This window comes from Topomyia yanbarensis, chromosome 1, assembly GCF_030247195.1.
Source record: "Topomyia yanbarensis strain Yona2022 chromosome 1, ASM3024719v1, whole genome shotgun sequence".
Taxonomy (NCBI): Eukaryota; Metazoa; Arthropoda; class Insecta; order Diptera; family Culicidae; genus Topomyia; species Topomyia yanbarensis.
In genome coordinates, this window is record NC_080670.1 from 68,536,690 (window position 1) to 68,551,828 (window position 15,139).

Sequence of the window (15,139 nt, forward strand, 5' to 3'; positions counted from 1 at the left end):
CATGAACCCGCCATTTTGGTTTTCGAATTGGCGTCAAAAACCAATTTCCGGCTTTTGCTGATCGCTAGCGCTTTACAATGACGCCATTATTGGTGGTGGTTTGCACTGCACTGTGACAACCGGAAACCGCCATCTTGGTTTTGAAAATGGCGTCAAAATCAATTTCTGTCTTCTATTGATCACTCCCTTTCGAATGACACCCATATTGATGATGCTTTTCACTGTTTTGTGGTAACCGGAAATCGCCATTTTGCTTTTCAAAATGGCGTCAATTATCAATTTCCGGCTTTTGCTGGCCGTTCTCTTTCAAATAACACCCATATTGATGGTGGTTTTCACTATTTTGTGGTAACCGGAAGCTGCCATCTTGGTTTTCGAAATGGCGTCAAATGTCCATCCGTACGGAACCGGTGCCGGAATGGCCTTGAGGGAGCTGTAGAACCGTATGATTGGAAGAACTTCGCATTTCGTATAAAGCTATGAACCGAAATCGCTGGAATGATAGAAAAATATATGTATTTTCTTAGGTTCTCCCGGAACAGTTCTCCGGTGGCCAAGATTGGTCCAATTCATGTCTATTGTGAAGGATCAATGGGAAATAGTCATATGTAGCACATTTCAAAATACAATTACTTAAATTTATGGGATGTTTCTTCAAAACTCGTTCGTCACCCCACTGGGATGCCGGATATACCCCAAGGGAATTCGGATTAGTTCCGGAACCGGTCCACGGATTTGAACACTACTCGGTATATAGAAACTGGACTAAATTCCAGATCTTTCAAAGCCAGTTCCATCCAATTCGGTCAAAAATTGACGAAATGAGAGCAAAATTTAAACAAAATTTTCAGAAAAATTTTAGCTTGGTACTGTAAAGGTTAAACTAGAAATCTTTCAATCAAAACTATTAAATTAGAAAAATCAGCCATGGAAATCACATGCAGGCATTTGATTTGTTCGGAAGATCAAACAATTTGACAAGTGTTTTGATCATATCGGCTCAAAAATCAAAAAAGTAACTCTTGCTTCTACTCTAAATCTTTTACGGGTATTTGTTGGTATATTCAATACGGACAGGAAAAAACTGCTTACACTATTCTTGAAAAACTGTAGTTGAATCAACTCGTAACAGTAACTGATGTAACTTTTTGATTTGACTTCCTCTAGCAATCAAAAACCCCTTGTTTTAAAGAACCACTATGAACAGGTTCTAGTCTATTCTACGATACAATTTATTTTATCGTTTCATATACCTAATATCTATTATAGTTTTGTTATTCGGTAGCAGCCAATAAGCTTCCATTTTGTTTATTTAAATTGGCAACTGACAAGTAAAACATTTACGAACTAAGTACCTCATCGTAGGGTTAAACTAACGCATAAGTTGATGCATTTCATACGTTCTTGAACAATATTTTAAATGTGTAACTTTTAGAATTACCTATGGGCTTTGGAGATCGTTTTCGTGGAATAGTGAATGAGGTGTTGGGCCTGGATATGAACTGAGGCTGTTTTCTAAGATTACTATTTGTGTAAATTTGTCGCGTTTTGTTACAATTTTATTATGTATTACTAACTACTTTGTTGTTTACTTTTCTTCAACATGGCCGCTTCTCCACAAAAACGAAAGCCATCACTTTTGAGTCCTTGTTACTAAACGATTGAAAATAGATCCTTAAAAGCAACTGTTTCATCATTAATCTAACGCTGTTTTATAGTGTTGTTGTTTGTGTTCTGCCCATTCGTCCAGAACTGGAAAACCAAAGCGTGCCCCTCTTTCGCACCCGGGCGTGTTATTCTAATGTTTATTCCTAATGTTTCAGTGTTTCCATTCTATTATGGTACAAGAAAAGCGTTTACCAGATAAATGCGTCGACTCTGTGTTACATCTTTTTGTCGCTATGAATTTGTTTAATTATTTTGTTTTATTTCTTGTTTTGTCTAGACGTAGCTAATATTGGTCTTTTTCGTGTTATTCAGATTATTACGATGACTCTCTGCTCCAGCAATATGGTAAAGTCTGTAGTGTTATTAGTGTGTGTTCATTTTGGTTTTCCTGAAGTGTTTGGAACAAAAATAATACGTTTGCTTCCTTGAATCATTTTCGTGTGTAAATATTATTTCATAATATACTTATTCGTGTCACATCGAAAGGTGGGATGTTTCGAAATTTTGTTATCGCGATGATTCGATTTGTTGAATTTTTTATAACATTAGTTATACTTTTAAAGTGTATAGATAAAGATAGTTTTGATGGGGTGGGATGTTTGTGGTTTTGTGATTAGTCATCGCATTTTGCACAAAAATGAGCCAAGCTTTGTTTTCATTCGACTTTGCTATTTAGATTACAACTGAACCGTATGTTGGCTTAAACTAATGCATGTTATCCTTCAAATACGCAATGCGGCAGACTAAATATCCAGTGTTTGCATGGCTACTGTGTTATACCAATAACCGGGGTAACTGAAGGAATAGGAGTATTTCACAGCCTACTGTGTACCATCGCTTCATTAGTAGTCGCGAGCGAAGTGGACAGCTTTGACTTACTCGACTTCATGTACGCTATAGAGGAGGTAATATTAAAAAAGAGATCGAGAAAAATGCAATTAAATGTAGTACTTCAGATACGTTTTTTTTCTATTTCAAGAAGGGTTTTCCATCAACACTGCACGATTCGGTGAATACATCTAGCTTGTTATACTTATTTTGTATGCACAACTTTTCCATCCGTATTGTTGAACCCCATCCAAGACTGTCGTTAATTTATATTCATCGCAATCGAAAGTACCCCCACGGTGGAAAGTTTTGTATAGGGACGAACTATGCTCGAGTGTCCTAGTTTTTGCAACATGCCGGCAGCATAGATAAGCACTCAGGCAGAAGAAGAAAAAAAACGAGACCGGAAAGGGAAAATTGTCATTCGAACAAAAAGTGAAAAGACACAAAAGTGCAACGTACTAAAATGCTTGGATGGCAGTTTGTCGGGCGCTATTGTTTGGCCCAATTATTACTCATTTAGATTGTGCACCATCAATATAGTGTAGTTTTTATCAGATCGATGTCGACATGCATCAAGTTACGTTAGGGTAACATGAAATTTGGTTACTAGTATTAAAGAGAGTAGATTTATTCGACCGTTCGACTTTTGTTTTAATTTTGTCAGTTCTTTTGTTTTGTCTCACAATTTGACACAATCCAATAATAAATAAAATTAATTCACGCTAAACACATAATCAAAATCTAGCACACTATCATACAACTGATACACAGTTTCGCTCGAAACGGTGCATCAGTAATTTTATTTGCTCCATAGTAGCCAGTAGCCAGGACATACATTTAATTTTGAGTGAAATTTTGTAATAACAGGCCTACTTTTTCTTTGTACCTAAAGTTGTTAAAAGTTTACTACATACACATTTTTATCATTGAAATGAGAGCTTATTTATAGCTCTGCTGATGCTTGTTGAAAAATAGGCTTTATTTACCTATAAGAGTGATTTTTGGATTGAAACCATTCCTTCAATCAGAATATATTGGCTTAAATGGCACGTTCCCCGTATGTAGTCGGGGAGTTGTGTCTGTAACTCGAAGCCACGCTTGAGCCATTAGATTACTCATACTTGGAACACCCGGCTTTCTTCTTGTTATGCATCATTCACTGCGTGTTTTAGGACGTTTAGCTCCTCTGCGTTCTTAAGCTGTGGACTTTTACTTGGATAGTTCAGCTTTAGTCACTAGTACATTGCTTTCTCTTTAATTTTTCTCTACAGATCCACTAGTACCGCACAGTGGGACGGAATCTTCGGAAAGGTTTCTTTATTTTTAAAATAGTTTTTATTAATGTTGGAAAATTTTGATTTAAGGGGTATATACGCAGATAAAAAAATAACTTCACAAGTTGTTGCCAAAATTGATAGTCATGTATGGAAAGTTTGTAGACAAAATGATTTTATGAAACATTGTTGAAGTAGGGAAATGGCTATCTGTTAAGCGAAAAAAGTTATTGAATGAAATTGAAGTACATGTCGGAATACCCCCTTAAAAAGTGTTTTTTCATTGTAACTTTTTTATTTGATTTTTTACAGTTTTTCGATGTTCTAGATAGCTGTAGATGCTTTTAAAACACACCTTTTTGCGGAATAGAACAACTCGCTATCTCTTCGTTTTTAGGATGTATGCCTGTTTTTTTTTTGTTTTTTTGGGGCTAACTTAAAGGGGCTGTGGTTTGTAGAGTAGCAGGTAGTAGCAGCTAAATTTATTTTTTTGTTCAGCAAGAAATACCCTATTGATACATATATAAATCATAGGGAGATCTAATGAGACCCTTGGAATAATGTGGGGTAAAATAGACTAGCGTTTCAATAAATTATTTGTATAAATAAATAAATAAATTATGAAAAATCAACTATTATGCGAAATTAATAAACATTTGAAATATTATAGTTCATTCCATATATTCCGACATTCAAAGTTAATTATTTGTTATTAACATGCTCATAAGTCATCAGTGTCCTGCCATATAGCTTCTTCGTCATTGGATGAACAGGGTATTAATATAACCGAGTATTTTAAGTAACGCAATACCTTGTTCATCCAGTGTGTGTTGCAAGCAACAATAGAATCGTTTTGGTTGCGTTTGGTTGCGCCGGCTCTTCACTTCACATCACTACTATGTCCTCGTGGATAGAGTTCGTCTACCTGTTCGCCTGTTTGTGTTGCAGGTAGTGAACGACATCAATTGCAAAACAAGTTTGAATACACAGCTACCTATTGTGGAAATAGGAAGCGATGCGGTAAATTCGGTGCACAGCATGAGAATAATATTTGCGGCAAAGATACTGAAAACCCATTTACAAGAGCGGACTCCCCATGATCATGTCTGGTATACAAGACATGCGGGAATAAAATTAAGGGCTCCCTTAAGGCATACTCGAAGCGGTCTTACAAACCATTGATCATTTGCGTAATTTGAATATTTGACACAATTCTCGACAAACATATGATTACGGCCTAAAAGCCAACTGTCAAAATTCTCTTTGAAAGGAAATTCCGGACAAATAGTTAATGGCCAAACACAGTTCGTAGCAGTTAATGAAAGAGAAAACTTTTCTCTTTTGTTTACTACCAACACCTGGGATTGGCGATCAACGGTTTGTCCGGAATTTCCACTCAAAGCGAATTTTGACAGTTGGCTTTTAGGCCCTAATCATATGTTTGTCGAGAATTTAGCAAAATCTTAACTTCGAAATGGTGACATATAATTGTGTCCCATTCAATTTTATACTAAAAATACGGTAAGCATATTCTTTTCGAATTGCAGTGATCTAAAATAAACGTTAAAATACTCGTCATTAATAATTTAAATTTAAAATTTAAATTTACGATTTAAAATTCGTAGTTCAAGAAACTCAATGCCATGTTCAATTAAAATCAAGTTTAAAAGTATGTCACTTTTAATGCTCTTATATGTCAGGTTCAGGATATCTAAATTTACATGATTGTTTTATTGAACTCTTTTCAAATTTTGTATAAAGCAGGATATTAAACTTACGAAGAATTCATTTTTATTTTATTTGCTTGATATTCTACAAATTATTATATATTTTTTCCAAAACTATTATATTTATTCCCAATGCAATGGTTGAACTCTCATAAACACCGAAAAATTTGTTTTATAAAATATCTCACCGAAATTCGTGTGGAGTTGTCTACCGTTCTTTTTATGAAAATTCCAGCCGTAAATCTGTTGAACTTAGCTTCGATTTGAATTAACAGTTCCAATTGATATCACGACACTCCGAATATGGTCTAGACGTTGTCCACTTATCTTTTTCCCACAAGGCTGTCTAATACTTAAGCGGGTAAATTATTCCCATTGTGAAATATAATCTTGAATCACAAGACTAAACATCTATCTTATGTTCTAGTGAGGTTTTCCACTGTAACTTTTTAACGGTAAGTCCCAATGACTTGGTGTTTTCGGCAAAGTTGTTAAACAATAGTTTCCAAGTTATATATATTATTTAATCCCAAAAATGTGTCATTTTGTTCTTAGAAGTTTCAAAAATTCACAAAATGCAATTTAAGGCACTAAAAACATTTGGGTTGAAATCTGTTTTGGGAAAATTTGGTACTGCAATAAAGTGGAACTTTTTCATTCAATTTTAGCTTTTCGTAAATGATACATTCTATTACTCTAATTATAATATTTGATTTTTGTAAGTACAATATACAGGATTCCACGGAATTGTACTATCAAGTGCCGTCTTAATTGAAAAAAAATAAATGTGTATCCTTAATCGCGAACATTAACCAGGTTTATGAAGGAATAAACTTGGTTAATGTTAGCTAAAATATTTCTAAATAAAAGTTGCTGCAACTGGAAACCATCAAAACAGAAAGTGAGAAAGTGCAGCAGTCTGTTTTTAATCAATTGAAGAAAATTGACTAAAAACAGATGTAATTGTTTTAGGAATACATCTGATTGATTTGAGAAGAAACGGTTTGATGGATCTTGAAGATGGCTGGGAATATTTTGGGTTACAACGAATAATTTTGGATTTACCAAAAAAAAAAAATTGCTTTGTTGTATCGTAACGACCAAAGTTGAATTTCTTTATATCGAGGTATGACTGTATATCGACAACAAATTTAACGTATGTAAATATGCTACACATTGTGAGACCATTAGGTGCTTGAGGAAGGATTTTCGTTTCAATGAAGTGATTAAAATTCAGCTAGGTTCAATAATCTGCGAGAACGACTCTAGGGTAACGCTCGACCATGCTAATAACCATATTTTCGAAAAAATGCATAAAAGATAATATCAAATCGATAGTTTATGTAGGCAGTGTTGATAGAACAAACCTACGTTGCAAAGCAAGCTTGAAAATATAGGTAGGAAAAACGAGCGAAATGAAAAGAAAATCGCTTGCTCAGCCTGGAATAGATTGTCACTTGTTAGAGTTTTCACTTTATATCAGATATTCACCTCATGGCAAACTTCCATGTAGTCTGGGTCGTGCATGATATCCTTGATCATATCTTTTAGCATCGTGTATCGCGGAAAGATTGGGTAGATTTTGGAATTCCCGTACTCAGACTGTGAACAGGATAGAAGGTTTTAGCATCTTTTGTTGAAATCTGTAGTCACGTATTAAATTTACCTTTAGTTCGCGGATTAGGTTTCTCAAACCGGTGTATTTTTTCAGCAAGCGATACAAATCATTGATCATTTGCGTGTTCTCCTGCTCAACCTGCGCGGTCGTCATCACTGTGAAAACAAACATTAGTAGCGACACCGTGGGAGAATAATAACAAATAAAAATCAACATGCATGAGCGATTTAATGATTTAACTTACTTTCCAGACGTTCCATTCGTTCTCGCTTCTCTGCCGCTTCTTCCGCAAGCTTGGCAGACGTCTTCACTCCTTCACCCGATTTTTGTGACTTTTCCATGATGCTGCATGCACGCAGAACGAAGGCAGGGACTGTTTCGAGCTTTTCTTGCTTGGGGATTTCCACTAGCGTCCAGTATTGAGTTTCCAAACGAATGACGTCCTACAGGGTGAAACAAGGGCAACGAGATGTCAAGTTTTAATTTTTAGATTCCATCTATCTGGCATTGCCGCCGGTGTGGTGCAGAGCGTTTCGTGCTAATTGAACGAGAACTGTTAAACAGTCTAAAGCTATTGCGAAACGGATGATGATTCTGCAAAGCTTTTAACGAAGCGGATACAAGACAATATTTTAGTTTCATCGCTGATAGTACTATGGTAGACGAGCCCTTATTCATCTCATTAGTCAGGATGTCGCACTGTTTCCTTGATAGCTCGGTCAACTGTCACTGGATTACGCTTAAAGAGGTTTTAACATCTTTGCTTCGTTACTAAGAAGTATTACAATAATCATCATTTTACCAGCTAATAAATAATATTCACACTCACAAAAACGCGACGTGAGACAGGACACAACACTTATTGGACAATAAGTGTTGTGTCCTGTCTCGCGTCGCGTTTTTGTGAGTGTGAATCGAGTCCTTACGTTGGCACAGCCCCAAAAACAAAAATAATATTCAGTTTCTTCTTTTTAATGATATAATTTATTTTCAGTCATTCATTTTATTCATTTCATCCAAATTATTAGTTCGACGCAATTTAATCCTCTACAGCATAAATTTTTGTTTTGCCTAAAAAGGTTATGATGCATTGATTTTGTAATGAGAAAACCAAAAAACATATTGCCACTTAACGAAAGTTACGGATTTTGTAATTATTCCTCAAAAATTATTAACATTGCCATTTGAAGGGGGAGGATTTTTCGCTAATAACTATAACTTTCAGTGAATGCACAACAAAATTTTACAGCTGCAGTGGAGTACTATCAGATTGCAACTTACTCTTTTTTTCATTTTCTCAGAAAATTTTCAAAATGTGAATATTTCCATACATTCACAAAATAATTTTTTTCTTCAAATCTTCAGATTTCAACATAGAAATTTCTGAGTATAATGATTTCGACGTACAAACAATGTGCATGTATGCTTGGTGGGAAAGTGGCGAAGAGATTTTCGTAGTAGTGGCACTAAACAATCGTGTTTTGTACATTCTACAATGAATAGCTTGTAGAGGAGCCCGGGGCTAGTTGGCGATTGGGGTAAGTTGGCAGAATCCCTTTTTCTCTGTTTCTATTGGACATATAGCGCTGCCCCTTTTTGTTTATCTCAAGTTATGTGAAACCCGTTATCCAATGTGGTTTTGTTGCAAAACGATTTGTTTGGTGGAAATTGTGGGTGATATTGTGTTTTCGAGCATACCAAGTAAATTTTCTAAATTTTAAATACTTTGCGTTATTTAGGGTAATTTGCAATCTATTTCCCGAATGATTATATTTTTCAATAGCGGCGAAAAGATCTTTCAGTATCCGTATAGATATTACATCTATTCACAAACAAAAGTTATTTTTTAAATGGTTTTTTATAAAATATGCGGTTGGGGTAAGTTGGCGGTGCCGCTCGCGGGGCAAGTTGGCGGTAGTATTTACGGTGCAAAAATAGTCATCAAAAATTTTTATTTCTGGAATTCACACCAAAGTAAGGAAATCTCTTTCTTGTGTATCTCGTCAATGCAGGAAACATTTACTTCGGCCAATCGCCTGAATAATTTCGAAAATTTGCTTTTGAATATGAATTACGCGTCAAAGTCAATATTCCGGGGTATTGAGAATGAAATATAATAGCGAATGTCGGTTAATATACAGTTTTCTTGAAAAAACATTCAGCACGTTCCAAAAAGACCCATGTAGTATTTGATTTTCCATTTGATTGCTTATTTTTTGGCGTATCCATACATACCGCCAACTTACCTTGGGGCCGGGGTAAGTTGGCGGGTTTTCCGCGTCACATATTTTTGTCTCTAAAAATCGAGACAATGCATCAAACTTTTTAATAAAATTCAGAGATGTTGCCCACAGTCTGTCCTTCCATGCCACGTGTTCTATTTTGCGAAATCTTCCTACATCAAAGCGGTAAAAAATGAAAACTGAAAACACCGCCAACTAGCCCCGGTCTCCGCTACTCCATCAAAAGGCGGGATTGGGTAGCAGACGGTTAATTTATTCTATTAATTGTATAACTTTTTTATTCTGTTTATTTTTTCTTATTTTTTATTCATTTTCAATTATTCTCATTTTGTTTATTTTATTGATGTCGCTATATTATTCATATTATTTATTTTCGTTATTTTACCTATTTTATTCTATCATTTATTTCATTCCTTTCACTCTTTCCATTTACTCCATTTATTGCATTCTTTTCATTCATGCGCAGTGTATCCCAATTCTAGTTGAGTACCTAAGTCGCATGAGTTCTGCAAACTAATGCACGATCCAACAATGATATGTATAACAAATGTCTCATCTCACTGCTAGGTGGATTAAGTAGGTTTTTGGTGTCAACTTTGCATTACAAAATTTTCTCCTTAGTTAGAGATGTAACAAAGCTGTATTGTTAACGTTAATGTTCTGACTAAAACTTCGTTATGTATGCACTTATGAGCTAGGTATCACTGAAATGGTTTGCTCTATGACTCAAAAGTAAACTGTCATAATTTGGATATAGGGTAATTTGGGGAGAGATGCCGAACATTTTTAAAAATCGACCCTGCGTCAAAGTAAACCATTCAATAATTGAAGAAATCATTTTTATCAATTGCGACAAGTTTTTAAAATACTGTGAAATGGTTTTTGTAATGAAAAAAAAATTCATCAAATTTCCATGAACATTTTACAAAAAAAGGTCACTGCGGGAGAGATGCCGCATGTGCGGGAGAGACGCCGCACCGTGGTCACGAACTGAAAAATGGTGAACAAAAGTATTTTTTGGTCTTTGGTCTTCAGCTGAGTTTCATGAAGTTTGATTACACCTATAAATTAGCTAGCACCTTCACTTTTCTTAAGGGGGTACTACCATTTCCAGAAACATTTAAGTTGGAGTAACTTAATTCAGGGCACTATTTATCTATATGCTTGTACGAGCGATATACATATCTATGTGTTGGTAGCAGTTCCTTAAAAGCACTGTTTGGCTGTTTCTCCTAATGAATTTATACAACTTAGGTTAGTTCTTGAAAGATTCGTCTTGAAAAAGCATCAATTCGTCGAAATTTTTATTTTTATCCCAAGATTGACATCACTACAAATAAATTCGTTTACTAAAATTAGTGCATGAAACTTTAAAGAATAAACCGAAGTAACAAATACTTAGATACATATCGCCCGTTTAAATATAAGGATAAATAGACTCATAATCCTATATGTCTCTGTGTTAGGTCCGTTAGTTTGTGGATATACCTTATTAAGAACCTATACCTGACGCAAACGATAATTTAATGACATTCCGAGGTGAAAAAAATACATTTTAGCTATGCATCCTCTTTCATTGATTGCGGCATCTCACCCGCAATTTTGATGCGGCATCTCTCCCAATTGTATGGGAGAGATGCCGCACGACGGCATTTTCCTCTAATATTATGGATGATCGTGCTCATGATCAGAATGCCTTCTAAAATGTCTCAACTATTCAACCGATACATGATTTACCAAAAAAAAATTGAACAATTTAAAAAAAAAAACGAAATTTTAATGTGGGGCTGAAAAATTTTCGGCACTCCGTGATGCAACTGAACGCACAAAATCATTTATAAAATTTTCGTGAGTAATTAAAAAGGATTATTTTACATCTCTAGAGTTATAATTCTTCGAAAGACAAACTCACAATATCATATTACCGTATAAAAGTGACCCCATATACGAGGTATAGATAGTGCGGAATCTCTCCTGACGCGGCATCTCTCCCGAAATTACCCTATAGTTTCATCAAACGTTCACAAGCAAAAACAGCCTTAGCGTGCACGCAAGAAGAATATTTATTTATTTTCTTTTGTTTTATCCTGTCCAAACTAGTCTTTCAAAGCTGAGTTGGGCACTTTCGAAGATGAATTTAATTGTAAAGTCAATGTGGTAAAAATTGCGACAAAAATGAAATGATGCAAGCCTTATAAAGAAGCCATTTATTCGAGTCCAGGTCGCAAAAAATCTTTCATTCATTATGTCCCATGTAGGGGTACTTTGTATTGAAGCCAAATCTACCTATCGAACATGTCAGCGGCTACTTAACCTTAGGGGAACCGGGGGCAAGTCCGACACCTTAAGCGCAATCATTTTTTCTAAAATACCGCGAAGCTCCAAAAACTGTATATTCTGTGCATAATCCTTGTTTAGATGGTTCTCAACAAGATATAATTTTTTCAGCTTTTCAAAAAAAAAAATGGATTCATTAAAAAATTATTGCTTGCCAAAAATGGAGAAAAATAACATTTTAAAAAGGCTGCGGGTAAGACCGACACCCCGAAGTGGCAAGAGCGACACTGTTAGCTTTCGTTTTGTCCATTTTTTTCATTAAAAATGTGTTGTGTAGGTGTGATAAAGTGTTATTATGTGTATATGAGTATGTGTGATGCAAATGCGTGCTTTCTGAAATTTCATCACGTAGCAAGAGGAAGAGCATACGAATGTGTGTTGTGAATAAATAATGTTCTACACTTGGTTTGTATTATGGTAAAGATTTTCCCCTTCAATCTTTCGGAACTCTGTTGATCAACAATCTGGCAGTCGATGGAAATCGTTCTTCAATATCATTTTAGAATCTCATATTTGATTATCCTTTTCCTTTCCTTTTATAACAAAACTATGAATCGCGCTCAATTTAATTTTTAATTTTTTAGTCGGTTTGAGACATTATTGACAAGGAATAAATGTAAATACCAGAGTTTCCGTGTATTTCAAATATTAAAATGTTGTTATAATAGTGTAATTGAATACCATAAACAACTCCCAGTCGTTCGCATTGAATCAAAAATGAACTCAACCATCTAAACAGCGTGTCAATCTTACCCCTCATAAAACTGTCGGTCTTACCCCAACAGTGCACATTTTTGTTAAATGCCCAATAAACAGTGTTGGAATACTCAAACTTATCCTCAACGCAGATAAATAATGATATGGAGAGTAGAATAGAATGTGCGGCAAAAATACTGGTGATTTTCAAAGCTTTTGTTCTGTTAAAATCTTAAAATGTTTCAACTAAAAATAACATATAAGTGCGCATCAACTTTCCTTTCGCATGTTTTGTTTATTTTGTGCCGTTGGTTAAATCTATATGGAATCTATGTGTCTCGAAAAGCTCAAATCAAATCATCGTACCGTAAAACGGGGTAACAATCAATTTTTCTACATTTTTTCGAATAATTTTCCTCAAATTAGGTAGATGTAACTGTTTGCATTTTTAAAACAAGTACTGGTACCCATAGCTTGGAAACGTCCAAATTGTTTGGTAATTTATTTCGTTTTACTATAAAAATAAAATGACTTTGTTGTAAATTTTGATCCGTTGTTTTCGGGGTAACTTTGATCAGCAAAATATGTCTATCGAAATAAGATATAACGCTCCAAATGTTGTATAAATTGCATATCTGCAAGCGATTTCATGGCCCTATATTGTGTCGTCTCGTAAGAAAAAATTTCCTGGAAGGATACGGCCGACTTTTATCAAACTTTTTCGGGAAAATAGTCGAAATAAAAGAGTTAGCAATAAAAATCACGGATTTTTAAAATAGATTATTGGACAAAAATATTTTCGGTTTCTAAAAAGGGTGATCAGTTCAGTTGAAGTTGTTTGATTTCATTAATATACAAGGAATTGTTTGAACAGATTGGAACGATGCATGAAAGTTGAATCATTTTAAATTTAAATTTGTTTTCATAAAAGGTACATCAAATGACAAAATAATCGTTGCCGGTAGATGCTGAACATGTTCAGAATATGGTTTGTATTTTGTTCCGATGATTGTGTTCAGGAATCAGAATATATTGGCTCAAATGGCACGTTCCCCGGACGTAGTTCAGAATATGGTTTGTATTTTGTTTCGATGATTGTGTTAGAGGGAATCATCTTATCATACGTTAATGAAAAAAGTCTCAATTGATCAAACTTACTCCGGTGATCAAAGATACCCCGTTTTACGGTAATAATGAAATCCTGTTATTGTATGATTCAAAATTTGATATTTGGGAAAAGTCGTGGGGTGTCGGGCGTACCCATGGTGACAGACTTGCCCACAGTTCCCCTACAAATTAAACAAATATTCTACTTTTGATGAATATGCGAGAAAAGTATTGGTATAGATAAAAATAGCAAGTCATATGTAGTAATTTTACAAATCACTACAATTCAATTTATTGTGTGATCTGGTCGAAGTCACTCAAAGTTACAGTGTAAACTGTGATTGCCAGAAAAAGAAAAACAGGCATCATTCTATGCAGTGTTGCGCATTCCTCTGTGCGGGTCTCTTAAAATATACAGACACATGGCACGTGCCGGTCAACTATCAAAGTTCAATTGTCATGCTACTGACATCTGTTTGTTGCGACCATAAGCGAATCTTTACGGTATACCGACGCGTGCAGAAAAGTTTTTGTGCTCTCTGACGATTGTTAAAATTTTCGAGTGATTTTCTCAATTGCTTTCTTTCTCTCTCTCTCTCTCACACACACACATCACACATCGATTTTTTACCGATTTTGAAAATGAATCTATTGTAAGTAGGACTCAAAAGTATTCTCTATAGTCTTCCGTTTATTAATGCAAATGAATTTCGTGTCATTTGTGCATTGGATGGATAAAAAATATAGTAAAGGGGTAAAACAAGAAATATCAAAAACGCTAATTAGGCGTCATTTGCATTCAAATGTTATCAATTAGGTAGTTCATGTCATTCCACCCCACTTACTAGCTACCACCTGTACCGATGGGTCCGAAAGCCCCGGCGGAAGTATCCGTGCTCCCAATTAATGTCACTTCGGGTTTGTGGAGGTGGCTGAACAGATTTTATCAAACTTAGTCTCAAATGAAAGATGTTTCATCCCCCTGCTATTATTTTCCTCTCGATCCGTTTCCGGAGTTACGAGGAATTTCCACGAGTTTCAATTTTGGTAATTTTAAACATGATCAGTTGGAGCTTGGTAAGTCTTGGAAAGATAAATAATAGCTTAATTGAATCTTTTAACTGTAGAAAGTTTAATCATGAAAAATAATTAGTTATAAGGAGCTACAGGAAACGTTTCCTACTTTACCCAACTTACCCCTAATACTTTCACTTCGTAAATACTTCCGAGCGCACTTTAGGTAATTTGAAGACTAATGCAACTGATTGAAACTTTTTTGCTGATCAAAATATGTAAAATAACGTCTTATTTATGAAAGTTATACCATCGGACTATGATAAATAATTGAGAAAATTCAAATGGCACATCTGATGAGTAGAATCAAATTGGTTCAATATCATCTCACTGTTAGGTGAATTAAACCAATATTTTCGTTCTTCTAAGTAGGTTTTGAGACCAAGTCTTCGCGATGAAAACATTTTGGAGTATTTAATTTAGATGTTTGATTTTTGGTGATAAAGTTTCAATGTTGACAGAATCAAATTGAAATATATTGCTTTATTATTTTTTTCAAGATTGCAGCAATATAGTTTATTCAGTCAATAAAATAAAGAGTGCACAGAAAAAAATATTTTGTTA

The 15,139-nt window shown here is 34.9% G+C and overlaps 1 protein-coding gene across 2 annotated transcripts in view; it reads right to left on the minus strand.

Moving 5' to 3' along the window:
• Positions 1 to 884: 884 nt before the first annotated feature.
• The window catches only part of LOC131677859 (uncharacterized), a 176,118-nt gene continuing 161,863 nt past the window's right edge, over positions 885 to 15,139 (minus strand). For both annotated transcript variants that reach the window (XM_058957932.1, XM_058957931.1), the window contains 4 exons: positions 7,363 to 7,561; positions 7,167 to 7,273; positions 6,992 to 7,102; positions 885 to 2,562 (listed from right to left, as the gene is read on the minus strand). In XM_058957932.1, coding sequence (XP_058813915.1) covers positions 2,554 to 2,562; positions 6,992 to 7,102; positions 7,167 to 7,273; positions 7,363 to 7,561 — 426 coding nt within the window. In that variant the 3' untranslated portion in view covers positions 885 to 2,553. The remainder of the gene's footprint in view (positions 2,563 to 6,991; positions 7,103 to 7,166; positions 7,274 to 7,362; positions 7,562 to 15,139) is intronic.